We start from the raw sequence: 25,303 nt of genomic DNA, 5'->3' as shown, positions 1-25,303 counted from the left end.
CAAAGCCAAAAACCAGGGTGTATTTCCGGATGGTGGTAGACATGGCGCTGCAGCTGTAGGGAATCCGGCAAGCCCGAATCCCGTACAAGGTCGGCAAGTTGCTGACGAAAAGGACGACAACAAAAAAGTACAATACACGTGAATCACTCGGAACACAGAAACACATAACGGCAAACAGTAAACACTGGCAAGGACACGGACGACGCGGAGCAACCAGCTAGCACGTCCGACCGCGGCTACCGAAGCACGACTCACGCCCGGTCCTCACAGCTTTACTTCTGCCAGTATCTCGTCTCCTACCTTCCAAACTTTACAGAAGCTCTCCTGCGAACCTTGCAGAACTAGCACTCCTGAAAGAAAGGATACTGCGGAGACATGGCTTAGCCACAGCCTGGGGAATGTTTCCAGAATGAGATTTTCACTCTGCAGCGGAGTGTGCGCTGATATGAAACTTCCTGGCAGATTGAAACTGTGTGCCCGACCGAGGCACGAACTTGGGACCTTTGCCTTTCGCGGGCAAGTGCTCTACCATCTGAGCTACCGAAGCACGACTCACGCCCGGTTCTCACAGCTTTACTTCTGCCAGTATCTCGTCTCCTACCTTACAAACTATACAGAAGCTCTCCTGCGAACCCTGCAGAACTAGCACTCCTGAAAGAAAGGATACTGCGGAGACATGGCTTAACCACAGCCTGGGGGATGTTTCCAGAATGAGATTTTCACTTTGCAGCGGAGTGTGCGCTGATATGAAGTTTGGAAGGTAGGAGACGAGATACTGGCAGAAGTAAAGCTGTAAGGACCGGGCGTGAGTCGTGCTTCGGTAGCTCAGATGGTAGAGCACTTGCCCGCGAAAGGCAAAGGTCCCGAGTTCGAGTCTCGGTCGGGCACACAGTTTTAATCTGCCAGAAAGTTTCATATCAGCGCACACTCCGCTGCAGAGTGAAAATCTCATTCACGGTAATGCCTGTCTTGTTCGGAACTACCATGCAAAGTTCCTTTGCATGTTCATGCATGTCCGAAGGAACAGACACTTGGTGATAACGGTCGTTATACAATACATGGAAGCCATCTGCATTTGAGAATATGGGCAATCATTAGCTGTATTATGGATTGATGGTAATGAAAATTTGGCCAGGCCAGCACTCGAACCCGGATTTCGCGTAATGAAATGGCCTGCGCAGAGTCCTGTCCTGAATCCTGTAGAACATCTCTGGAATGTTTTGGAACGCCGACTACGTGCCATGCCTCTCCGACCGACATCGATACCTCTCCTCAGTGCAGCACTCCGTGAAGAATGGGCTGCCATTCCGCAAGAAACGTTCCAGCATCTGATTGAACGTATGCCTGTGAGAGTGGAAACCGCCATATAGGCTAAAGGTGGGCCAACACCATATTGAATTCCAGAATTACTGATGAAGGTCGCCACAAGCTTGTAAGTCTTTTTCAGCCAGGTGTCCGGATACTTTTGATCATATAGTGTATATAATGAATGCAAGAGTGCAGGTTGTAGACGTTGTTGATGATACACAAAAGTTCGGGTGTGACCCAGAGTCGATCTCGGGTAGCCTAATGGTAAGGCGACCGAGGTCATCTTTGGCGCTCCCCACCAGTGCACGAGTTTTATTTGGAGGACAAACTGTGTTTTGTCCTCCAAATAAAACTCGTGCACTGTTGGGGAGCGCCAAAGATGACCTCAGTTTGAGGAAGGCCGGCGTGTACAAGATTCCGTGTCAATGTGGCAAGTCGTATATTGGTCAGACGATGCGTGCCGTCGAGGATCGATGCCGTGAACACCAGAGGCACACTTGACTGATGTATCCGAGCAAGTCGGCGGCCGCTGAACATTGTTTGTCGGAAAATCACGCCATGGAGTATGACCGCACGAGGATTCTGGTACAGACGTCGAGATACTGGGACAGCGTTGTTAGAGAGGCCATCGAAATTCGCACCAATGACGACCTCATAAACCGTGACTGTGGCTATAATCTTAGCAAGGCTTGGGAACCGGCGATTGGGTTAATCAAGAGTAAATCGAGCAAACGTATAGTTGTGACGACCACGGCGGACAGAGCCATCACACCGACGTCATCTCAGACGCCGTCGCAATCTGTTCCACGGCGCGACCGTGGCGCGGGGCGCGGACGGCGGAGGGAGCGCGCCGCGGGCGGAGGGTATTTAAATCGGCCGCTGCCGCGACCGAACCCAGTTCCCTCTGAGCAGCCATAGCGTACGGATCTCCGTGCCGGCACGTTCACAGGAGCTCAGTCCGTCAGTTCACCTGATGATGGCGACATGTATGATCGCCGAAATATTGTGCCCGTTGGACACTATAGACCGGCAGCACACCCGTGGATATTTTGATTACTAAAAAATATTGAAAGAAATTCATATTAACATCTCAGACGACAAATCTCGCATGGCGATGAAGAATAATAAAGTTTAACTTACACTCCATGACAATGAACTGCGCTGCAGCAGCGGCGACTGCTATTACACTTGCATGGCTAGCAACTGTACTGTAGCGTGGAGCTACTACGACTGCTCCGTAACAGCGAGCTATTGCGACTGCTTCATAAGAAAGAACTATTGCGACAGCTCTGTAGGAGCGAGCGATTAATACTGCTGCCGACACTGCTCTGACCTTCGATTCTATTGCTGCAGAGATGATTTATATCGCAGGCGGCGAGTGAGCAATACATCGAAATTACATTTGCTGCAGTAGGGTAGTGAACAGTAAACCTCTTACATAATGAACACGTAGTGAACAGTAAGCATCTTACATAATGAACCCCTTACAACCTATTATGAAGAAAATTACTTGCGACTTGAGACAGTTGGCGGTAGAATGGAGATGGGTGTGGGGCCCTGCCCACTCGCCTCTTACAGCGTACCTAAGGGGTGCTGCATTCTCGGACAGCTGTACAACAATTCAAGCAAATCACATTAATGGTTTTTGTTGCAATAAAGTAGATTGACAATACTTAACTTTGGCGTTCAAGAATGTATCGCAAGCAACTGGCGACATGCAAAGAACCAATGTCTTTCGCTATTTATAATGTTCATGCAAGTTACAGATATGCATCACAAGTCCAGGTCTACTGGAGTCCGTCTTCTATTGTCCGGCAGAGGTTGGCAGGAGCGGCGCTTACATTATCTTTGGCTAGAGGCCGCTCCTGTCGTGGTGCGGTCCTAGTTAGCGAACTACCGTATTTCCTGACGTCGCCTCACAGCTTTCTCAGCTCTTGCGTTCTTTATCTTCGTGACGGTGTTTGTCGTTACACTGGAACATTCCTCCTCCCCCAAAGCGACGGACCCTAGTCGTGTAGGTAGTGCGACCACGGCGGAGGAGGCAGGAGTGTGGGCGCATCGCTGGACCGAAAGCTGCCGCTGCAGGGGACGTCAAGCTTTCAGTTTACCACTCAATCCGGCCTTCGCTCTGGCGGAAATGTTGAAACGGTACAGTAGTTTCCGCTCTATAAGCAGCAGGTTTCGCTGCTCGCTCGCACCGGGAGATAGAAACAGACGCGGCTCCTCAGCCAATTTTTTTACACGACGCGCACGGCCGCGGGTGCAACAGAGCCCATGTGGACGGGTGGAAAGAAATGTTTCAGGCTTCGTAATACGTATTTATATGTGTCGTGTATTACGCATTTCTTGTACGTGGATGTGAATCTGCACATGAACTTTCCTAATCCTCCTCACACCATTCCGTAAAGCGCGGCCAAATCTTTGTTGGGAAGTAGTTCTGTAGTACAGTAGTGCCAACCTTACTCCTGGCTATGGGATCAGAGAGACAGCACAGGCAGGTAAAAGTCAAAGACTTTCCAATGTCACAAGATTTGGGGTGGAGAGGTTGGTCACGGCCAAGTGGTTTGACCACCCCCTCCACCGGGGCCCAGAAAGACCTAGGGGTGCCCGCCATTTTCTATGGGGTGTTACAGAAGACGGGTAAGTGAGCAGACGTGCCCTCAGTGCGTCTTCCTCAATGTTCACGCATGGAAAAGAGGTATTTGAATATTTGCACTAACTCTTTTATTTCCAGCTTCGGATTGTGTAAGGTAATGAATGTGCTCGTTTAATTCCGGAAATTTGACCCCCTGTGTTAAAGTATCTGGTCGCCAGTTTGCCCGTTTTCCTCCTCACATAGTGAACGTCCTATGTAAAACATTGGGAGACTTTGGTGGTATACATTTGGCCAATGCAATTTCGTATTACCCGTAGGAATGTGCGTGCAGATTAGTATATAATATACCCGAGCTATAAGTTGTAAAATTGTAATATCTGTAAACTGAAACAATTGCCGCTATCGTTGTAAAGTCGAGTGATAATGTTTAAAATAAATAGGTAATCAACTGTCATCAATCTTTAACATACCTTAAAAATCACAAAGAAGTCAAGTTAAAGGAATTTATTTAAAATAAAAGCTATAGAATGCAGGGACCCACACATCAGCGTGTGAGCCCTCCAGCCCCTTGCCTAGTACCGTACAGAAAGGGCACGCTCTCTAGGTAGCGCTCTCAAGCTCCTCTCCCCAGTTATCGGTTGCGCAATTTTGATTCAGGGCTTGACGACATCAACTTTCATCTGGCGTCCCTAGGCTAGGAGGTAAGACGGTAGACTTTCAATGTCATCCGGGAAACGACCATAAGAGTACGCGTCCACATCCTGAAGCCATGAACCAGATGAAGAAGGCGGCGACTGCTGCGGTGTGGGCGGGACCAGCTCCATCCGTAGGACGAGAGGACGTGGAGGAGGCGAAGGCCCCGTCTGCATGGGGTCGTCCTGCGGTGTCGTGATTACACCTTCTGGCGGCTGCTGTGGCAGCGCTGTCCTCCGGATCAGTGAATCTGGGGGAAGAGACACTGAAAGATCATCGCGCACATGACCGAGGCGACGTTGATTTTGATGGCGGGCTGCAAGCCATCTGGAGCGGAAATAAGATACATGCAAGCGACAAGTCGACGAGCGATCTCGCCTCGCGCCCACCGTCTGCTGCCACTAAAATCCCTGTACAAGACAATATTTTGCTGCGCGAAGCGACATTTGCGGCCTTCCTTCGGCGTCAGATGATGAGGAGGGTGGAGCGGGTGGAGAAGTGTCCGATGGCGGCGGCCGTGAAGCTATTCCGCCGGCGATGGTCCGTGTCGTTGGTGCGAACGATAGGAGGCGAGAAACAATTTGCAAATCTTGATCGTTGGTGGCCATTTGCAGCTGGAAGGTTCTGTCAGGTAAACCTTCGATGCAAAAGATAGAGGACAAAAAAAATGGCTCTGAGCACTATGGGACTTAACATCTATGGTCATCAGTCCCCTAGAACTTAGAACTACTTAAATTTTACTAACCTAAGGACAGCACACAACACCCAGTCATCACGAGGCAGAGAAAATCCCTGACCCCGCCTGGAATCGAACTCGGGAACCCGGGCGCGGGAAGTGAGAACGCTACCGCACAACCACGAGCTGCGGACGATAGAGGACAACACCTGAATTGTGCTACGTGACGTTGTCGAGTTCATTGGCACAGCAAAAGGAAACTTTCAATACGAGTTAACCACAATCAACCAGCGAGTGCCCAGAAAATGTTCCGCAAAGCAATGTGCACACGTTGCCATAGCCACTGCGACTTAGACCAAGCAGAGAATTTTTGTGGCGGAGCGGACTAACTTTCCGCACTTGCGTGACACTGTGACATCATCTGTTCTATTTGGGCGTCCATACCCTGCCAACTACAGTGTTGACGCGCTAACTGTTTCGTACGAACAATTCGCCAGTGTCCTTGGTGAAGTAACTGCAACACTTCTTTTTGCAAACCTTTAGGAATCAACACGCGTGATTGTCCACCGATATATTGAACAAGAATCACACCTTTCTGTACAGCGGAGCTATTTGGACGTGCAAAGTATCGGCGCGCTACAATGTTCTTTATGAACTGCAAGGAGTGAGGCCAAGATGTACGAATGCATTTTACCAAAATGTTCAAATCTGAAGCAGCTTCAGTGGCCAGTGCAGTTTTCCTATAGATCAGCGGAAAAGACTGAAGCAATTCAGAATACTGAGCATCGACGTGACAACAAGATGCAGCAGAAGCGTCAAAGTCTGTATCAAGGCCGATCGGAAGACGTGAAAGTGCTTTCGCATTACAATGTTGAGCTGGCGGACGGAACAGAATCTCGTACTGGCACTGAGATAACAGCAAAGCCCAACTTTGCCATTTTTGGGCAGTTCGTACAGGAACCGATTTCATAGGATGAAACAAGGACTGCAATGGCTTGTGATCCATTACTAAGTAGAATGTTCTGCCATACAAACAGTATTGGAATTTGTTGACTCAATACATTATAGCTAAAGCCTCTTTCTCAATTTGTGAATAGCTTTGGACAACACTTTTGATGCGAAAGCGATAGGCCTGCCTTTATCACCAATTCTGTGCGAAGGCACTTTACCAGTTCCGTGAGAGGAAGCTTCAACTTCCAATATTTGCAATGCAACTGGTTTGTCAGGATCAGAGTAAACTAAGCATCGATCACTGAGCAATGCATCTTTAAGTTTTTGAAAAGCTACTTGGCACTCATCTGTCTAAACAAATGGACATTCTTGCGACGCAAGCGATGCGATGGAGCCGCGATTTGCGCAGCATTCGCTATGAACCGAATATAATAGTTCATTTTCCATAAGACTGACTGCTATTCTGTGACATTGCGAGAAACTGGCAAGTCTCGTACGGCCAACAAATGCGACAGAAGAGATCTACACCTTGAGTGTTTATGATATGATCAAGATACTGCAACTCAGATTTTTAAAAATCACACTTACTCCTGCATTAATAACACATGAAGCAAAGCACGTTAATTTGTAATATGTTTTTTTCAGGTGTACGTCCCGCTACTACAATATCAACCAAATAGTTTAGACAGTTTGGTACTTGCGTAGTCAGCTTTTCCAAATACCATTGGAAATTGGAAAGTGCGGAAGCACTGCCAAAAGGCAAACGCAAATATTTAAACATGCCCAAATGAGCATTCACTACACACACTTTTTGAGATTCGTCATCAAGCCGTATTTGAAGGTACGCGTCGCAAAAATCAATTTTTGAAAAGTAGCGTCCCGCGCATAATCTGTCCAAGGGACCCTCTGGACGTGGCAATGGATAAATACCAATCACAGGTTTTTGGATTGACCGTAGACTTAAAGTCAACACAGAGGCGAATGCGACCTGAAGTTTTGGGGAGCAAAACCAGTGGACTTGCCCATTGACTAGCTGACACGGGAGCAAGAACTCCGCTATGTTGCATTTCTTTAAGTTAAGCAACGACTTTGTCCTGTAATCCAATAGGAACATTTCTGGCCTGGTAAAATTTCGGATGAGGGCTGTCTTTCAGCGTAAACTTCAGAAAAGAGTTCCGGCAATTCTTTTAGAAAGCTAGCTACACTGTATTTTGCATTGAATGGAGACACTGACAACACATTGTCCTGAATGTTAAAGCCAAACAAAGCTAAAAAGTCAATACCAAATATGTTCTTACCATCACGTGATTGTAGCACTGCTACAGTTACTGTTCGCGAATGAGAGTGATACATGCCAGGCAATGTACATGTTCTGAGGATGGGAGTGTCTTGTCCATTACAAGCCGTCAGTTATGTGCTAGTTTTAGACAGACGTGGGGAGTCCAATAGTTCATATGTCTGACGATTTAGCAATTTGACAGAGGCACCCGTGTCCAACTGAAATTTAACATTTTCCCACAAAGAAGTAAATGAACAAAAAGTTTGTTCGACCGGCGTATCATTGAAGAAACTGATTGTGTGCCAGTTTTGCGAATGTGCAGACTTTGAATATACTGCATTAATGACAGGGGCCTTGTGATGAGATTTCTGTGAGTGGGCCGAATTATTACGTAACACTGAGCTTGTCAGGAGGGGCAGTCTTGGCGTTTATGCCTTGAATAACACCGAGGGAAAGACATAATTCTGTTCGCTTGTGTAGCCGCCTGCTTAGCTAACTGCTTATGTGGCGTGGAGCTTTGTTCACTCGGGGCGACTAGCGCAAGCTGCCGCTGAATGGGCCGATCGCAAACGATGGACTCAACCCGATTAACATCTGGCTGCTCAATTTTAGCGGCCGACAGGACACCTGAATCGTACTGATCGAGTATTTTCAGTACCTGCTGGAATGATGGATTGGACTGTTTCAAAATCTGTTCTCTGAGTTTGACATCGGTATGCTTTACACGATCGCATCACGAACATACTGAAATATTTGAATATAAAGCACCGCAAGCACATTGGAATCTGCAATTCCTTGTCATACTCTGCAAGTCTATTACCCACTCGCGATACGTTAGTTCTGACCGTGTTTTGTAATTCAAGAATTGATACTGAGCTGCTAACACATTCACTTGTTAGTCATAGCAGTCGGTTAACGAGTGTACCACCTGTTAGTAACTAAGATCACTCGGAGAGGTATTAGGGAAAAGTTTGTTGACTGGGCGGAACACTCCACGTCCTACCGCTGATAATAGATAAGGACGTTCCACAGTACTTTGTACATGACGTGAGCTTCAAATTGGCACAACCACTCGAGTCATTCCTCTTCCTGTTCATGAAATTGCCGAAAAGGCGGTATAGCAGTAGGTGGTGCTTGTTCCATTTCGGTTGCAGCGTTGGCTAGTAGCTACTGTACCATGTTGAGCCGGGTGGAGATTTTCTGCGTCTGGAACTGAAACATCTGTATTAGCTGTGTGGCATCTAACGCTTGTGGCTGTAGCGCCTGAGCAGAGAGAGGGAGGGGGGGGGGGATAAGTACGGTGGGTATTTTGGAAGAGACAAATGCAACAAGCAGACAAGGCAAGCAAACAAAATAAGGACAAAAACAAAGAAAATTTCTGCAACGACCACCTGAAAACACCAATTAGCAAAAGGAATTGTTAAAGCAAGCAAACGCCCCTGCAAAGTAAAGACAAGAGAGAATTAAGGCGCCAGCAAAAACTAAAATGAAAATTCCATGGCTGTCAGCGGTGGCGTTTGTCTGTAGCTTCGCGTCGCCGATGTGGGGTCCTGCCCACTCGTCTCCTATAGGGTGCCTGAAGGATGCTGCTTTCTCGGATAGCTACATAACAACTGAAGCAAATCACGTTAATGGTTTTTATTAGAATAAAGTAAATCGACAATACTTGACTTTGGTTTAAAAGAATGTGTCGCAAGTAATTGGCGACATGTAAATAATCAGTGTCTTTCGCTGTTTATAATGTTCACGGGAGTAACAAATATGGATCCCAAGTCTGGCTCTACTAGCGTCCGTCTTCTACTGTCCGGCCGAGGCTAGTAGCAGCGGTGCTTACATTCTCTTCGGCTAGAGGCCGCTCCTGTCGTGGTGCGGTCCTAGTCAGCGAACTATTGGCTAATGTCATCTCACAGCCTTCTCTGCTCTTGCGTTCGTCATCTTCGTGCTGGCGTTTGTCGTTACACCGGACTACAACATCGCACCAAATCAGAATACTTCAGAGTCACCCTAGATCATACATTGTCATTTAAGAACGATACACTGATCTAAACGGAAAAATATGTGCAAGAAACGATGTTATGCTTAAACTGGTTAATTTCAGCATGGATAGCCACAATCGGAACATCTTCGATCATCTGTAATCAGTTGAAGCCAGAGAATACATGGCAGCAGTATGCGTCTAGCCACTCCAAACAAATAAATGTCACTTCAAATGAGACTCTTAAGACTTACACTTTTCCACAAAATTTACCCACTTACTGCCTAGCGACACCAAATATCAGACCCAAAGTAAACAAATATAGAAGAAAAAGCAGAAAATCAACCCACGGCACTTGATGCATCACCACCAAACACAACTCGTCTTAAGTCAATGAAGAGCCTTATCCAACTGACAGTACCGTTGGAAGGCCAACCAGACACCAGCCGCCTGTCTTTATGGTTGGTCTGTCTGCAAAATACAAACCTGCACTCACAAAGAAGAGATCACACAAGGGCAGCAACTACAGTATAGTAGATGAAGAGTACTGAACAGATTAAGAACATGAGTCGCAAAATGCGAAGTAAAACAGGTTAAGTGGGGCTACTCTGAAGATGACTAGTATGAATGTGAAGAAACACAGACGGCTGGACATTTGCTCTTGTTCCTACGGATGGAGTTTGCACAGCGGAAGATCTATTTTTGTGCAGTCACAAGGCCATCAAAATTGCAAACGTTTTGGAGCAAGAGAGTTTAGGTGCTCTTGCTTGGACACAGAAGGTGAAGAAACACAGTGGAAAAATGTTGTGGCTATTTTGTTACTAATGTTTATAATATAATTATTAAATATTCCATGTCTGTCAGATATTGTAACTTTTCTGAATAATAAATGTTTTTTTTTTTTGTGAACCAAACCTGGACTGGACCGCTTTACTATCTTAAACGCCGTATGTCTGTGTTGTAATCCTGAACAATGCTAGTTGTGTAATTACGGAAACGCTATCTCACTAGGTGAGTCGCCAAACCTATCTGAAATTGTGTAACCTGTGTTTGAATAAACTTGACCAAAGTGCAAAACTGTATAAACTACAATGCATAATGTCACTCTATGTGACCTGCAATTTCAACACAGTAAACTAACAGAACAAAACTGCTACATTAAATTACAAAACGAACTTTGAAGGAATAAATAACCGAAAATGTTTCTGTGAATGTGCCCTGTAATATTACGAACGCAGACTGATTAAACATATTTTCAAACGCTGCTTGATATGCACGCAAATTTAACTCTGCGCTGTGAAAATAAAACTGTCTCCATAAGAAATGAGATCTGAAATGAACTTTACCTAATCGGATCCTGATATTAACTTTGAAATGCAACACCTAACTGTAAATGATCTTACTATCTTGGATGTAATTTAGTACTGCTCGAAGTGATGAATGTAAAAAATACATCTCAGTGTCAAACTAGCTAAAGGAAGGAAAGAAAGCGTTGCACAGAGAATCGCAAGCACGTGCAATCATGCTAAGCAGATGATGCTTCAGTCTTAGCCAATGTGTGCCGCTCACTGCAATGTGGCAACACACAAAAATCATAAAATTAATTTATGTGAGACAATGATAGAATTTACGTTTGTTGAATGACTGAGAGAACACTAACCTTTTTTAAGGAACTATGTTGTGAACTCATTCTTTAACTATTTCAATCATCTTTACAAACATTACTTCTCATTACAAAATATGACTTTACCATGAAATTAATTGCTTAAATGGTAAAGAAGTGGCAAATCTATACTACTGAGTGCAAGCGATGTGAACTGATGACTTTACTTACTGTATCTGAAGGATGAAACCAACTAACACAAACCCATAAAGAGGTAGAGGTGTGGGCCAGCAGTTGCAGGAAGTGTTGGGGAGTGAGTACCAGGTCACCAGCATTGTGAAGCCTAGTGCAGGGTTGGCTCAGGTGACTGAAAGCATAAGGGAGTTATGTAAGAATTTTACGAAAGAGGATCAGGTAGTGATAGTGGGTGGAGCAGGGAACAGTCTCGATAGGGAAGGGTAATATGGTGTCAGTGGCATTGGTTAAGATAGCTACTCAAACTGGTGGCACTAATGTGCATTTCGTGCAACTGTTTCAGCGTCATGATCGGCCTCACCTTAATGCGGCTGTTAGGCGCGTTAATGTGGGGCTGGGTAACGCACTGATGGCCGAGGGCATGGATCATATCTCAGTGGTGCCAGTTGGGTCTATCAGTAGATCGGGTTTCACTAGGCATGGCCTGCACCTCAATAGGTATGGGAAGGGGAGGCTGGCTAAACTTATAGGTGACAGTGTAGTGGTGGCGGTGGTGGTAGTGGTGTCACTCATGGAAAAATTTCTGTAGTAGTTGGTGTTAAAGCTGCACCTTTTTTAGATTGAAGTCAGCTGATAGGTATACCTGTTTAAAGGAATTAGCATATTTCATCAAAATATAAGGAGTATTAGAGATAAAGTTAATGAACTGCTAATAGATGTTAACTCTGAAAGTATTGGTGTATCAGAGAACCACTTAAATAATTTGATAATTCAGAGCCTTCCTTTACCAGGCTACAGATTACTGGCTGTTTCTCAAGGAATTCCTTGCGGGATGTGGGAGTGGCTCTGTACGTAAAAACAGTATTTCATTTGAGTCTATAGACGTATCACAACACTACACTGAACAGATATTGAAAAGTTGTGCAGCATTAGTCGAATTTAGTGAAACTAAACTTCTAATTGTTGTTGTTTATAGGTCTCCTAATTTCGACTTCAGAGCATTTTTGCTTAAGCTAGAGAGGGTTCTTGACTCACTTTGTAGGAATTACCAGAAAGTAGTTATATGTGGTGACTTCAATATTAATTTTGTATATGATTGTGTAAAGAAAGGATGTTGGTAGATCTCCTAAATTCGTATGACATGATACAAACTGTGTTTTTTCCAACTAGGGTGCAGGGGAACAGTAGCACAGTCATAGACAATATTTCTATTCATTCCTCATTACTAGATGGGCATTCTGTTAGTAAAAGTGTGAATGGCCTTTCAGACCATGATGCACAAATTTTAACACTAAAAGGCTTTTCTACTGAAACCAATGTCATATTTAACTACAAAGTTAATCCAACAGCAATAGAGAGTTTTTTAAAACTTGTCAAGGAACAAGAGTGGCAAGATGTTTATAGTGCCGATAACATAAATGATAAATGTAATGCTTTCCTTAAAACATTTCTCATGCTCTTTGAGAGTTGTTTTCCATTAGAATGTTCTAAATGGGGAACTAGCTGTAATAGGCAGCCCGGTTGGCTGACTAGTGGAATGAGGATATCTTGTAGAACAAAGCGGGAGTTATATCAAAATGTTAGAAGTAGTCACAATCAAGCTACAGTAGACCATAACAAACAGTATTGTACGGTGCTTAAAAATGTTATTAGGAAGACAAAGAGTATGCGGTATGCAAACAGAATAGCTAATTCACAGGATAAAATTAAAGCCATATGGTCAGTTGTGAAGGAAGTGTCTGGTCAGCAGCACAAGGTCGATGATATAAAGTCAGTTCACAGTAATAATATTTCTGTTACTAATAAATCAGATATATGTACAGTATTTAACAATCATTTTCTGAGTATTGCTGGTGAATTAAATAAGAATTTAGTTTCTACAGGAAATCATATAAATTTCTTAGCAAATTCCTTTCTGAGATTGATGTCTGAAATACTCCTCTGTGATACAGACAAGAGGGAGATTGAGTCAATAATTAAATCACTGAAGACTAAGGACTCTCATAGTTATGATAGAGTGTCTAGCAGTATATTAAAGTACTGTGCTGCACATGTTAGCCCAGTATTTAGCCATATTTGTAATTTTTCCTTTAGGAATGGTCAGTTTCCTGAGCGATTAAAGTACTCAGTAGTAAAGCCGCTTTATAAGAAGGCAGAAAGGGGTAATGTAGATAATTTTAGACCTATTTCTATGTCATCAGTGTTTGCAAAAGTTATCGAAAACGCTGTGTGTATAAGGTTAATTTATCATTTTATATCACACGATTTGCTATCAAATATACAGTTCGGCTTTAGAAGTCGTTTAACAATTGAAAATGCTATATTCTCTTTCCTCTGTGAGGTACTGGATGGGCTAAACAAAAAGTTACGAAAGCTTGGCGTATTTTTTGATTTAACTAAGGCATTTGACTGTGTTGATGTCACAGTATTGCTCCATAAGTTGGACCATTACGGAATAAGGGGAGTAGCTCACAATTGGTTCACCTCTTACTTTAGCAACAGGCAGCAAAAGGCCATTATTCACAATGTTGATAACGGCTGTGATGTGGGATCTGAGTGGGGGTACTGTCAAGTGGGGGGGGGGGGTGCCCCAGGGATCAGTGTTGGGGCCGCTCCTGTTCCTTATTTATATAAATGATATGCCCTCTAGTATTATGGGTATCTCTAAAATATTTCTTTTTGCTGATGACACTAGCTTGGTAATAAAGGATGTTGTGTGCAACATTGACTCGGTTTCAAATAGTGCAGTACATGACCTCAGTTCATGGCTTGTAGAAAATAAACTAACGTTAAATCACAGTAAGACTCAGTTTTTACAGTTTCTAACACACAATTCAACAAAACCTGACGTTTTAATTTCACGGAACGGGCATATGATTAGTGAAACTGAACGGTTCAAATTTCTAGGTGTTCAGATAGATAGTAAGCTGTCGTGGAAAGCTCACGTTCAGGATCTTGTTCAAAGACTTAATATGCGATTTTTACTATTCGAACGATATCAAAAGTGAGTGATACTTCGGCACGTAAATTAGTCTACTTTGCTTATTTTCATTCACTTACGTCGTATGGAATATGTTTTGGGGTAACTCTTCCAATTCTAGAAGGATATTTTTTGCTGAGAAACGGGCGGTTCGGGAAATAAGCAGTGTGAGTTCACGAACCTCTTGTCGACCTCTGTTCACGAGTCTAGGTATTTTGACATTGGCCTCTCAGTATGTATATTCCTTATTGTCGTCTCTTGTTACCAATATTAGTTTATTCCCAAGAATAAGCAGCTGTCACTCGGTTAATACTCTGCAGAAATCAAACCTCCATTTGGATCGCACTTCCTTAACTCTAGTGCAAAAAGGTGTGCAGTATACTGCTGCATCCATTTTCAATAAGCTGCCACTCGAATTCAAAAATCTTAGCAGTAATCCACGCGCTTTCAAATCGAAACTGAAGAATTTCCTCATGGGTCACTCCTATTTTGTCGAGGAGTTCGTTCAAAAATTATGCTGATTCTTTTGTATTGCTGATAGCGTTTACTTAAACTTATGGACAGACTTTTTTTCAGGTTTATGAACTTTTATTTTTATGTGTTATTACTTTTATGTTGTAAGTTCATGTACTGACACGTTCCAAGACCTTGGAGATTTGCTCCAGAATTTGGTCCTACGGAACTTGACGTGTAAATAAAATAAAAATATAGTAGAAATTCTATTAAAACTTTGTGTTTTCCTAGCACATAATAAATTACTCACAAGCAGGCAGTACAACTCCAGTACTTGAAAATCTTAGCTTCTCAAATTATTCTTTACCATACCATATCACCAAAATTTATCATCCTTATCTTTATCTCCGTGCTCTGCAAGCTATTTACAGACCGCTCAGTTGAATGACCAACATCCCACTCACTCACTAGCTTCTCTTGCAATACTACAGCAATGACAATGCTACTAGCAACCAAACATCACATTTCTTGCACTCAGAATCTCTGCAGTGTGAAATATCGACTATTGAAAACCTCTTTCTGCAGAATATCCAGTATATGGATATGAAGTATGACACATCGAATAATAATAGAGTTCATAAAGAATTTTCTTTGATACCAAAAATAAGTTAGAAACCTTACAACTTGCTTTAACCTGACGTATAATTCTATTTTGCCGAAAACTGATATGGTGAGACTACAGCAATCTGAAAGAACATGTTAATAAAGCTGTGATATGATTCTATGCCTAATCTAATGCTGTACTGTCATGTTCAATGGGTTACTTTGGAGAAATACGATTTTACTGAACAAGTGCTAAAGATTTCGTATACCTGTGGTTTGCAAAATGCTAGAAAACATCTCATATTTCAATTATAATTAGTTCGAAAAGATGTGTTAAAAGAAAATAACTTACTCAAACAGAATTTTTTCTCCAGTGTTACTAGCTTTTGTGTAATTTTTTGTTTTACTGTAAGTATTTATTTATTACAATTGTGTCCAATTCTTCCTTTGATGAGTTGTTGAGACATGGCCTTGCATCCACGTTGTTTCGGTTTTAGAGCAAGTCGGTAGCACTGAAATGTCGCTGGGTAAAGTTCATGTAAATGTGTGATCTATTATTGATAGTTAACAATAATACTTGTATGTGTGTTTACGTTATGTGAGACGCAGCAGAAGAGATTGTGCTGATTTATTTCTCCCTATATGTGAGGAATAGTGTCATGGTATCCCACATCCATAGAAAGTGTCAGACATTTTGAACGTGTAGCGTGATAGGAAATGTAGTTGAGAAATGCCGATTGTAGATTTTACGTCGACTAGATTTGATCTCGACCTGTGTGTCTGGGTGAAGAAGTCTTCATTTTCTGCACTTAATCTTGTTACTGGTTTCATACAATCTGTCACGATTTCGTGACACTTCAACTTGCAATATCACTTACACTCTACGTATTCAGCTATATATTCTGATCTCTTTCTCCTTATAATTTAAACCTTCTATGGCTCCCTGTAGCTCCACACAACTTATTTTTGTCTATATTTACACATATCTTCTCATTGTGTGCCTTGTTCTTGTCAGTGGTTTCAAATATTCCTTTCCCAGCTGATTCGGTGGAAAACCTCATAATTTCTTGTCTTACGAGACTATTTAAATAGCAACAGCCTTCTACAGCGCCACATACCAAATACCCCGAGTCTCTTCTTTTCCCGTTTTTCCATTGTCTGTGATTATTTACATGCAGTATTGTTCTTGAGACGCTCTTTCTCAAGGATTTATGCCTAAAATCAATGTTTGATAGCAGTAGTTTCAATTTAATCATATTTGCTCTTTCTATTACTTACCTCCACTCCATATTCTGTGCCAATTATACTCATTCAGCAGGTCCGGTCATTCCTCTTCGTTTTCACATAGGACAACAGTGGCTCCTCCAGTTCTTACGATTGATATCTATTTGTGCTAGATTTTAAGTGCAGTTCTGAATCTTTCTTTTCTTTCCTTCATTGTTTCTTCGATGTAAAGGTTGAAGAAGAGAAACGCTGCGTTTCTTCGTTACGACTATTTTAATCCGAAAACTTTTCTCTTGGTCTTGCATTCTTATCGTTCCCTCTTGGGTGTGTACATGTTCTATATTATCTACGTTTTCCTGTAGTTCTACCGTGAATCTGGAATTTCGGCTTACATTTGCGTTCCCGCCCACACAGCTGAAGTAAACAATTGTTTTATGTGTCTTTAAAGTTAGAAGTACGTTATGAGTAACAGTAAGAGAAAGGACCACACAGGAAAGTAACAAGAACTTCCCACAAAGCGGTTAATAGCAGTACGTGAGAAAAAAGAAGTTTCCAGTATTTCTTGCTGTAAATAGTGTAAGCTTATTAAACTGTATAAAGTAGTGTATGTAAAAGAAGAAAAACTACGTCAAGTCCTAATGTTAGTTTTTCAGTAGAAGTTCTTGTTTTCCGTTGAAAAAATATAGAATGACATTTTTTTTGCATTTGCACGTTTTCTTAGCTACTGTGTACGAGTATAATTCAATTCTGAGGAAACTAATCAGTGCGTAAAACAGATTTCGTACGTATCTCATAGTTTCGCATCACAGCTAGGTGATGAGGTCTCTATTTTTTCAGTATCGGTCGTTATTGCTGTGATATTTTATTCCGTACCACTGCAGCATAAAATTTAATTGGTTTGTAGTGAATAAATGGTCCCTGGCTACTTTATGTTTGGTTCATTTTAGACGATATGTTGGTGTGTACTAAATATGCCTTACACACTGCAAACGTTTCTAAAGTTGGTAGGAGAGCAACATCCTACTACAATGTGGTGAAAGCGAAAGTAAAAAAAGTATTTTATTTGGGTGTAATGACTATGGCGCCGCGTCAAAATAGCCTGCAGCTCAGTTGTGAACAGCTGGCGGAAGTAGAGGACTTTTTAAAATTAGTGATCATGGTTTATTGTCATACTTACTGTAGGAAGAATGCGATGAAGACGAAGACATTCCAGATCAACAGTTACATAGCGAAAAAACCGAAACACGTCTCATATTTAGGATAAAGTAGAACAGTTTCGTTGCGACACGTACCAATCATCACTTATGGAACGAATATGATTCATATTACATAAACTGCCGGAATGAACTTATAGGTCAGGACCTAATTCAAAACATTAGTACAAATTAAATTGTAATGCAGTCTTCTATCTTCGTTTAAAGTAATACCTATGTTAATTCGACATAAATTCGGTGATTGCGAGTATCATGGCAACAGCTATGTTTGGTATATACTACCCTTTAGCGACGTACGAAACTTTGTGCCAGATCCTGACTCAAACTCGGATTTTCCGCTTATTGTGAGAGGTTACCTTAACCACTACGGCTATCCGTGCACGCCAGTTTATCTGGAATTAATTTCGGACGGTTTTCAGTCATCATTAATGACTATTCATCCAAATAATACCTATGTTTTACTTTCATGCCGGAAACATGAATGAAACTTCTAGCACTTATAAAAGCACTGGAACTGCTGCAGTGTCCCATAGGGTAAGTCCGGGAGAGTTGTGTGTTTTTTTAACTCCTTTTTGAGTTCTGGCAACATGATCGTATGGAACAGCATATAACCAACTACATTAAGTTGTTAAGGCATTGCCTCTTAAAATTCAAGAAATGTGATAAAATGAAAGTACGCATGAGTGGCCCCTCTCACCTGTAGGTGCACTGGTGAGATGAAGCAGTGTACTGTGTGAGACAGACCATTAAAAAAATGAACATGAGGAAATGAGTCAATAAAAATTACGTATTACTGTATGGAATTTGTTGTAGACAGTAGAGAACTATACTACTAAATATTTTACCCCAAAATTATTTTATCAGATTATTATAAAGGTTGACTGAACTTGGCTTTTATAACGAACTGCTGGTTTTGTTCAAGCAATAGCCCATCTTTCACTTAACACAGCAATTACTCTTATTACTAAATGTTGGACAACACTCATGACAACATCGTAAACAGGAATCACACTGAATCCAAATTTTTTTGTTAGTTTCGTAATAGGTTTCACCGTACCCAACACATTTAGATGACCATATTAATCAAAGCTAGTTTCCTAATCTTCGATAAAGTTTCCAATTTTCTGCATCTGATGAGCACCGTGAGTTATTTGCAGTATTTTTCATTTTAGCTTCTTCAGTCTCTTTTTGTCTTCACTAGCAATTTGTTTTGGCGGTCTTCTTTGTTTATGATTTCTGTTTCCTTTCTTTTCTCATCCCTCTTTTCCTTCACAGTTTCAATCTTTTCAGCAGAGTTTAGCACTTTGGATATAGTTGTTGCCTTCCTCCTAAAATTCGTGATTGTATCAGTGTAAGGAACATGTGATATTCCTTCTAAACGTTTTGTAGGTATTGGTTTAGGAATAGTATGTTTGGTAGTTGTAACCTCGGAAGTTTTAGATTTAGTACGAGTGGAGTCCATATTTGTGACATTGAAGGAACTTGACTTGTGCAGATAGCTCTGCTCTTTCGACGTGCTTGGATTCACAAGGTCTTTTTATGAACGTTGAAGTGGTTGGTTGGCCTATGTGTGACATTCAGCTCTTCCACTTGTTGCCACATACGCGTCTTCCGACAAATAAGCTTGGCCAGCAGCTGCGGCCAACTTCAGTGGTATCATTCCATTTGATTTGAAATCACGAGTTTTTCAGCGTTGGCCGATGTAGCTGACGCTGAGTTGAGCATTTTCCAAACTGGAGACGGTTAATTTTCCTGGCTGGATTATTCATCATGATAGTGCTGCAGGTGTTATAAAAATAGCTTTTCAGGTATTTGAGAAATGGGTGTTCCAGGGGCTGCAACCAGTGGGACTCATTAAAATAATAGTTTGTTCCTCTGTAAACTCTCATGCTTCCAAACAGCTTGTGTGGTGTGCTCATCAAATACAAGCAATACTTTTCCATCTGCTTTTCCTCGGTATGAAATGCGTTTTTAACCATTACCAAATATGAAAAAAACACGTGTTATTCAATCCTTCTTCAAAATATAAATGAAACTTCCATTATTACCCAGACCAAATTTAATTGTGGTCCGTCTCTCCCAACTAATATTGGTTCAACTCTCTTTCGAATGTCTGGGAGAGATGGACCACCCCGACTTCTGTCTGCGGGCAGTGAACTTGGTGACCCTATGACGTTAGTTTCATACTTACATGTTTGTTAAGCTCTCAGTAAAAAACTGTATCCATATTGTGCAAACTAATCCTCATAATTAAAATTGATAAACTACACAAAAAATATTTTCGGCTCACCAGAACAGAGAACGTGATTTTTCTCCAGAAAAAACATAGTCTTTACAAGTATCAGGAGCTACTTACTAGCCTCGCATTTGTGAAACAAGCCACCAGTCCGTCTCACCCAGTGGTCCAACTCTCCCGGACATACCATAACCGCTTTTTTCTGTTAGAACTGGAAGTGAGGTTGATTTATCAGCTCGAAGTCGCAGAAAAGAAAAATTCATAAGTAAAAGAAAATTACTGTGAGTAGAAAACCGATATGAGTAAAAACAAAGTAGCTTCATTGCCACCTGAAACTAAAAGCATAGACAGTTCATAGTTTGCACATGTGAATAGTAATGGATTTAAGAGCCTATTTGATAACTTTTAACTAAATTTTTATCACAACTTCTTTTCACTAGCATTTCCTGCTACAGGAGTTTCCGTTTAGTCAGTTAGATTGCTTCCGTTTCTTAAGAATGTTCATTTCGAGCCATAGTAGTAAGCAGCTATCGTCTCACATTTACTCGACTTCACTATGACGTCGAGCGCTATGCTTGACCTTACAGCCGATCAAGGGAGCCTCCCTCCGCTTTCCTTTACGTATACTCGCCACTCTCAGACTGTGGCGTCTCGACAAAGCTGTTGGCAGTCTGGTGGTACATCTGAAAGCAGCAAGAACCTGAAGCCAGCTCTGGGATACCATGGGCAGCAGTTTTGCACAAGACCTAGCTTGCAGTACTCGGACATGCAGGGCACAACACCATATCGTGCTTACTGCCAACAGTTGCCGGCTGTGAGAGCGTCGGCAGACCACAGGTGGAGAAGGGGTGGCGTGGGCGAAAGATAGCAACTGGACTTTGGGCCGGCAGTATGCAGGGGTAGCGGCAACATCATCTTGAACTAGCACTGGGGACCGCTATAGTTAGTGATGGACAAGACCTGGGTTCGTCGCCAGGCTTGGCATGGTGCATCGCCCCGTGATTGCCTATGTTGGCGTAAGTGGCTGAAGTCGTCAGCTACGGGCGTTATATTGGATTTAGCCGTTACTTTACACCGCAAAATGAGACAGGTCCTGGAGAAACAGACAGATTCGTGGAGTCAGTCATTGATTGGCTAGGACAGAGGACTGTTTCACCTCCAGATATCTAGCTTGGACTCTTGGAGGGACTGCGAAAACAAATTTACTGTTCCGACGATTCTAAAGTGGGCCTGCAGAACGGCTTGTTCCGTTGAATGTGCCGCAGCTACATTTACGTGCCGGCATTAATGACAAGGATTTTAACTGTAAAAACGCGGTGCAGCTGTGTCGTTGCTGTATTGGTAGAACAGTGCTTATCTAGTGGTATTTGAATTGAAACAGCATGGTGAGGCCATAGTGTGCTTCGATTGTATTATAAATGTAATTCTGTAGAAAAGACACGGTGAGGCCATAGTGCATCTGATTTTGTCATTAATTTCATCATCAGTTTATGCATGGTTGTATGTTAGTTTGTTGTGCCAGTGTAGACTGTGTTGTTCTACTTGTCTATTTCGTGTGCTGTTAAGATGTTGGATGTAATTGGATGTTGGAGTATTTTCTGATGAACTAACGTCTGTGAAGTATTATTTACTGTACCAAATGTAAAGTTAATACATGTGGGCAAGAGACATATTTCTTAGGAACGTATTTGTTTTTGATTAAGTATGTACTTATTGCCTCTGTGATGGTTTTGTTGTTTGATTACTGTGGGTCGAATCCTTCTTTTCTTTTACGATTGCTTCATTTGAAGTTAACAGAATAATGGATTAGAGGCCAGACTGAAGAATTTTTTGTCCGACTGCGATTCAATCACACAACTTTACAGTTTAGAAGCATGCGATTTATTACAAGACCGAAAGGGAAAAATTCTATTTTGCTCAAACTTTGCTGCTCAGTAGTGTTTTGGCAGCTGTTTCATTTACTGCTTTTTCCACCACAAACCGCCTCCTCTGCAGCTCACCGGCTTGTAGCTCCCATCATTTGCACGAGATGTCACTCCAAACACCAATTAAATAGCCAACAGTTAATACGTATGTTACACACTCATCCTTACTAAGCAGTATTAAATTATACACTCAAAGATTTCCTTTCAGTCGGTCTATCTATTAGTAATAATCGTATCAAAATCCTTACAGTAGTTCTTGAGATTAGCTGGAAGATACACGTAGAAACTGCAGCAGGGTAGTATAAATTATGTATGTATTGAATATACAAGATACATAGAAGATTACGTGTAATTTCAGTTTCATATAACTATAATCGTGGTACTACTGCCTTTCCTTATTTGCCATATACTTTCATTTTTACAAATATATTTATACTGTTCAAAATAACCTTATTTAATAATGAAAATCAAATGTCATACATTATCTCCAAATACATACACAATAGATACGTTCGTAATTTAGACCTTTAGAATATAGTCCAATAATCTTCAACACTGAATACTGATTGTAGTGTATTTTTCTTGGCATCCATAAAGCAACTAATATGCGAATGAGACAAACAGCAGAGGGCTTTGATACGTTTTCCTTAAAATCTCGAAGAACTGAGGCAAAGTATATCAAATGTACAAAAAATTAATTTCTTAAAAGTCCACATGCTTTTTGTAACTTTTCAAAAATTAGATGTGAAAGAGGCAGAGCTTCAGTATTAATCTGATACTTGTCAGTGCAAAGTAGAGACACAGTTTTCACAACACTGTCATTCATGTTGGAATTCCACACGTTTAGTTGGTAGTGCAAGGTAGTGCTTCTGTTTGTGACAACTGGCGTTTATCTTTCGATTCAGAAACGTAAAATGAAAAACGTGTGGCGGATGAGGCCTTGCCACCATCAAAGATGACAGTTGCAGAGTACGTGAGCCAGTGTTCGACTGATATTCTTTTTTTTGAACGCTGCCATTGTTTTCGATCAAAAATGTGTAGTCCAGGAGTTAAAAAAAGCATGCGGAAACTCCTTTTTTTTCGTTTTATGTTGTCTTTAGGCGGCGCGCCAGTTAGCAAAGGCGATTTCTTTGTCATCCGACACTCCACTCAAGGTACTATACGCTGCTGGTGAAATAGTTCTTCTGTTGGTGAAATGTGTGATAAGACACAAGATTTATTCGTCAGGTATTGCCTCTGAACATCGTCCCCAATACTTGGATATAATGTAGATGGTTTAAGAAACACTGAAGAAGACGCTTACTTAGAAATTCATCTGTTCTTGTTAGTACCAACTCACCCACACTGTGGTATCGATGAAATGCTACTTTCTGTCTAATTGAAACGATCGAGTATATTGTATCGTTAGTTAACAGGTTCGTTTTGCGCGGTGCGTCTGGTGTCCTGGTCGCGCTGGGCTGCAGTTCAGTTCTTCGCCCCGGCTGTGACCAGGAGCCACCCTTCTACCGCGGAGTCAGCCTGAGGAAGACGCCCTTGAAAGGCCGCAACACCAGCTCGCCTATCAGCTTCAGGTCCTCCCGCTTCTCCACCGTCTCTACGCGGAAGTTGCGTAAGATGTACGACAGCACTGTCTTCTCTTCGAGGACGGCGAATTTCTGGCCTGTCGGAACAGTAAAAAACATACAGAAACAAGGCTTATATTTACAGGAGTGTTTTAAATAACAACAGATACACGAAATATAATGAATTAAAAAAAATGCTCTAATTTTCATATTCTGTTGTCAGGGTAACATTTGGAAACTTGGCGATTCGCTACATAAAGTATAGCGGGTCTGATTCCATACGGAAACATTTGTACTCGGCGACTATATTCATTTCGATTAGTAAACGATACAGAAGACAGTCGCAAATGATGTTTATTACATGTGTAGTTTTCGGTCACTGTGTGGCCATCTTCAGTGTTTGGTGTCAAATTTCATGCGATGCATATCTTATTGAAGTTGATGTGTTGGTTCAAAACAGCACGTTTAACTATAGTATTTTTATATGTACAGTATGTAGCACATACTATAAAATTACTTGAGCTAAACTCGCTGTTATGGAAACAGCACATCAACTACAATACATGTATCGCAAAAAATTTGACACGAAGTACTGAAGATGGCCTCACCATGACCGAAATCTAGACATGCAATTAACATCATTTGCGACTGACTACTTTGCCCTCTACTACTTGATAAAACACGGCGTATTATAGAAGGATGTTTATTTGTGCATGCAGAAGTTTCGGGTTTTGATTAAATTAATTGTTGTATGGCGAATAAAAGTTTTTAATTTTGAGGTTGAAGCTCATGGCTGCGTCCCTGTTTGCGAAGAAACAAACTTGTTTTTGGATAGGTTCCGCCTTTAGCAAACAGTACCTTTTCTGTTTTTTTTATCCAGACACTTTCCGTGAAACTACAGAATCATCACTGTCTTTTTCATTTACTTTCTCTCAAATAACAGGAAAAAATTTGTTTTTACTGCCTGCACATATATAATTTCAGTTTTTAAGCCAAGTATTTATCAAATTAGTTTAGAGAAGAAGAGCATAGAAGCCTTTGAAATGTGGTGATATACTGAAAAGAACTGAGGAGAAAAGAAATTTGTGGGACAACCGGACTAGAAGAAGAGACTCGTTGACAGGACACATTCTGAGACTTCAATGGATCACATATTTAGTAATGGAGGGGAGTGTGGGGACGAGGGAGAGGGGGACGTAAAAATCGTAGAGGGAGATCAAGAGACGAATATAGTATGCAGACTGAGAAGGTCACAATAGTCATTCGGTAATTAAGAGACTTGCACACGACAGAGTAGCTTTTGAGTTACATCAGACCAGTGTCCGGATTGAAGATCATAACAACTACTACAACAACAATAACGTCCACCAAATCGAAAAAGAAATTTTTTTAGATCCTGTAAACATGCAGATTCGTTGAAAGCTGTAAAAGGATATGTAAACACATTGCATATGCACACATACAGACACACAGTCTTTCACATCAGGCAAAATAATGTGAAACATAAGAGTTAAACGTTAAAGGCGTAATATCCAATACATCCCATGTAAATAATTTTTCTGTATGCTGATTGTGAATAGCAACATTTCCTATTATTTGACACAAAGCAAACAGAAAACCTAAGGATAATACTGAACTTGAAAGAATCGTGTCGGGTAAAAAACATGAAAGAAACATTGTTTGCTGAGGGCGGAACCTATCGAAAATCAAACTTAAGGTCTCTTAAACTTAAACTGACGGATAGACGAAATTAAATTGTTGTAACGCTTTCTACTAAAATCCCAAGTTCGTCACAGTCACGGTAGTCGTGAGATATGACCCTCAACTGGT

The 25,303-nt window shown here is 41.7% G+C and overlaps 1 protein-coding gene across 1 annotated transcript in view; it reads right to left on the bottom strand.

Annotated features, from left to right (window-relative positions):
- LOC126199580 (uncharacterized) overlaps nt 1–25,303 on the bottom strand; it is a 366,050-nt gene that overhangs the window by 135,350 nt on the left and 205,397 nt on the right. The window contains exon 12 of the mRNA XM_049936504.1: nt 23,417–23,571. Coding sequence (XP_049792461.1) covers nt 23,417–23,571 — 155 coding nt within the window. The remainder of the gene's footprint in view (nt 1–23,416; nt 23,572–25,303) is intronic.

Source organism: Schistocerca nitens, chromosome 8 (genome assembly GCF_023898315.1).
Source record: "Schistocerca nitens isolate TAMUIC-IGC-003100 chromosome 8, iqSchNite1.1, whole genome shotgun sequence".
NCBI lineage: Eukaryota > Metazoa > Arthropoda > Insecta > Orthoptera > Acrididae > Schistocerca > Schistocerca nitens.
This window is presented reverse-complemented; position numbering and strand designations above follow the sequence as displayed.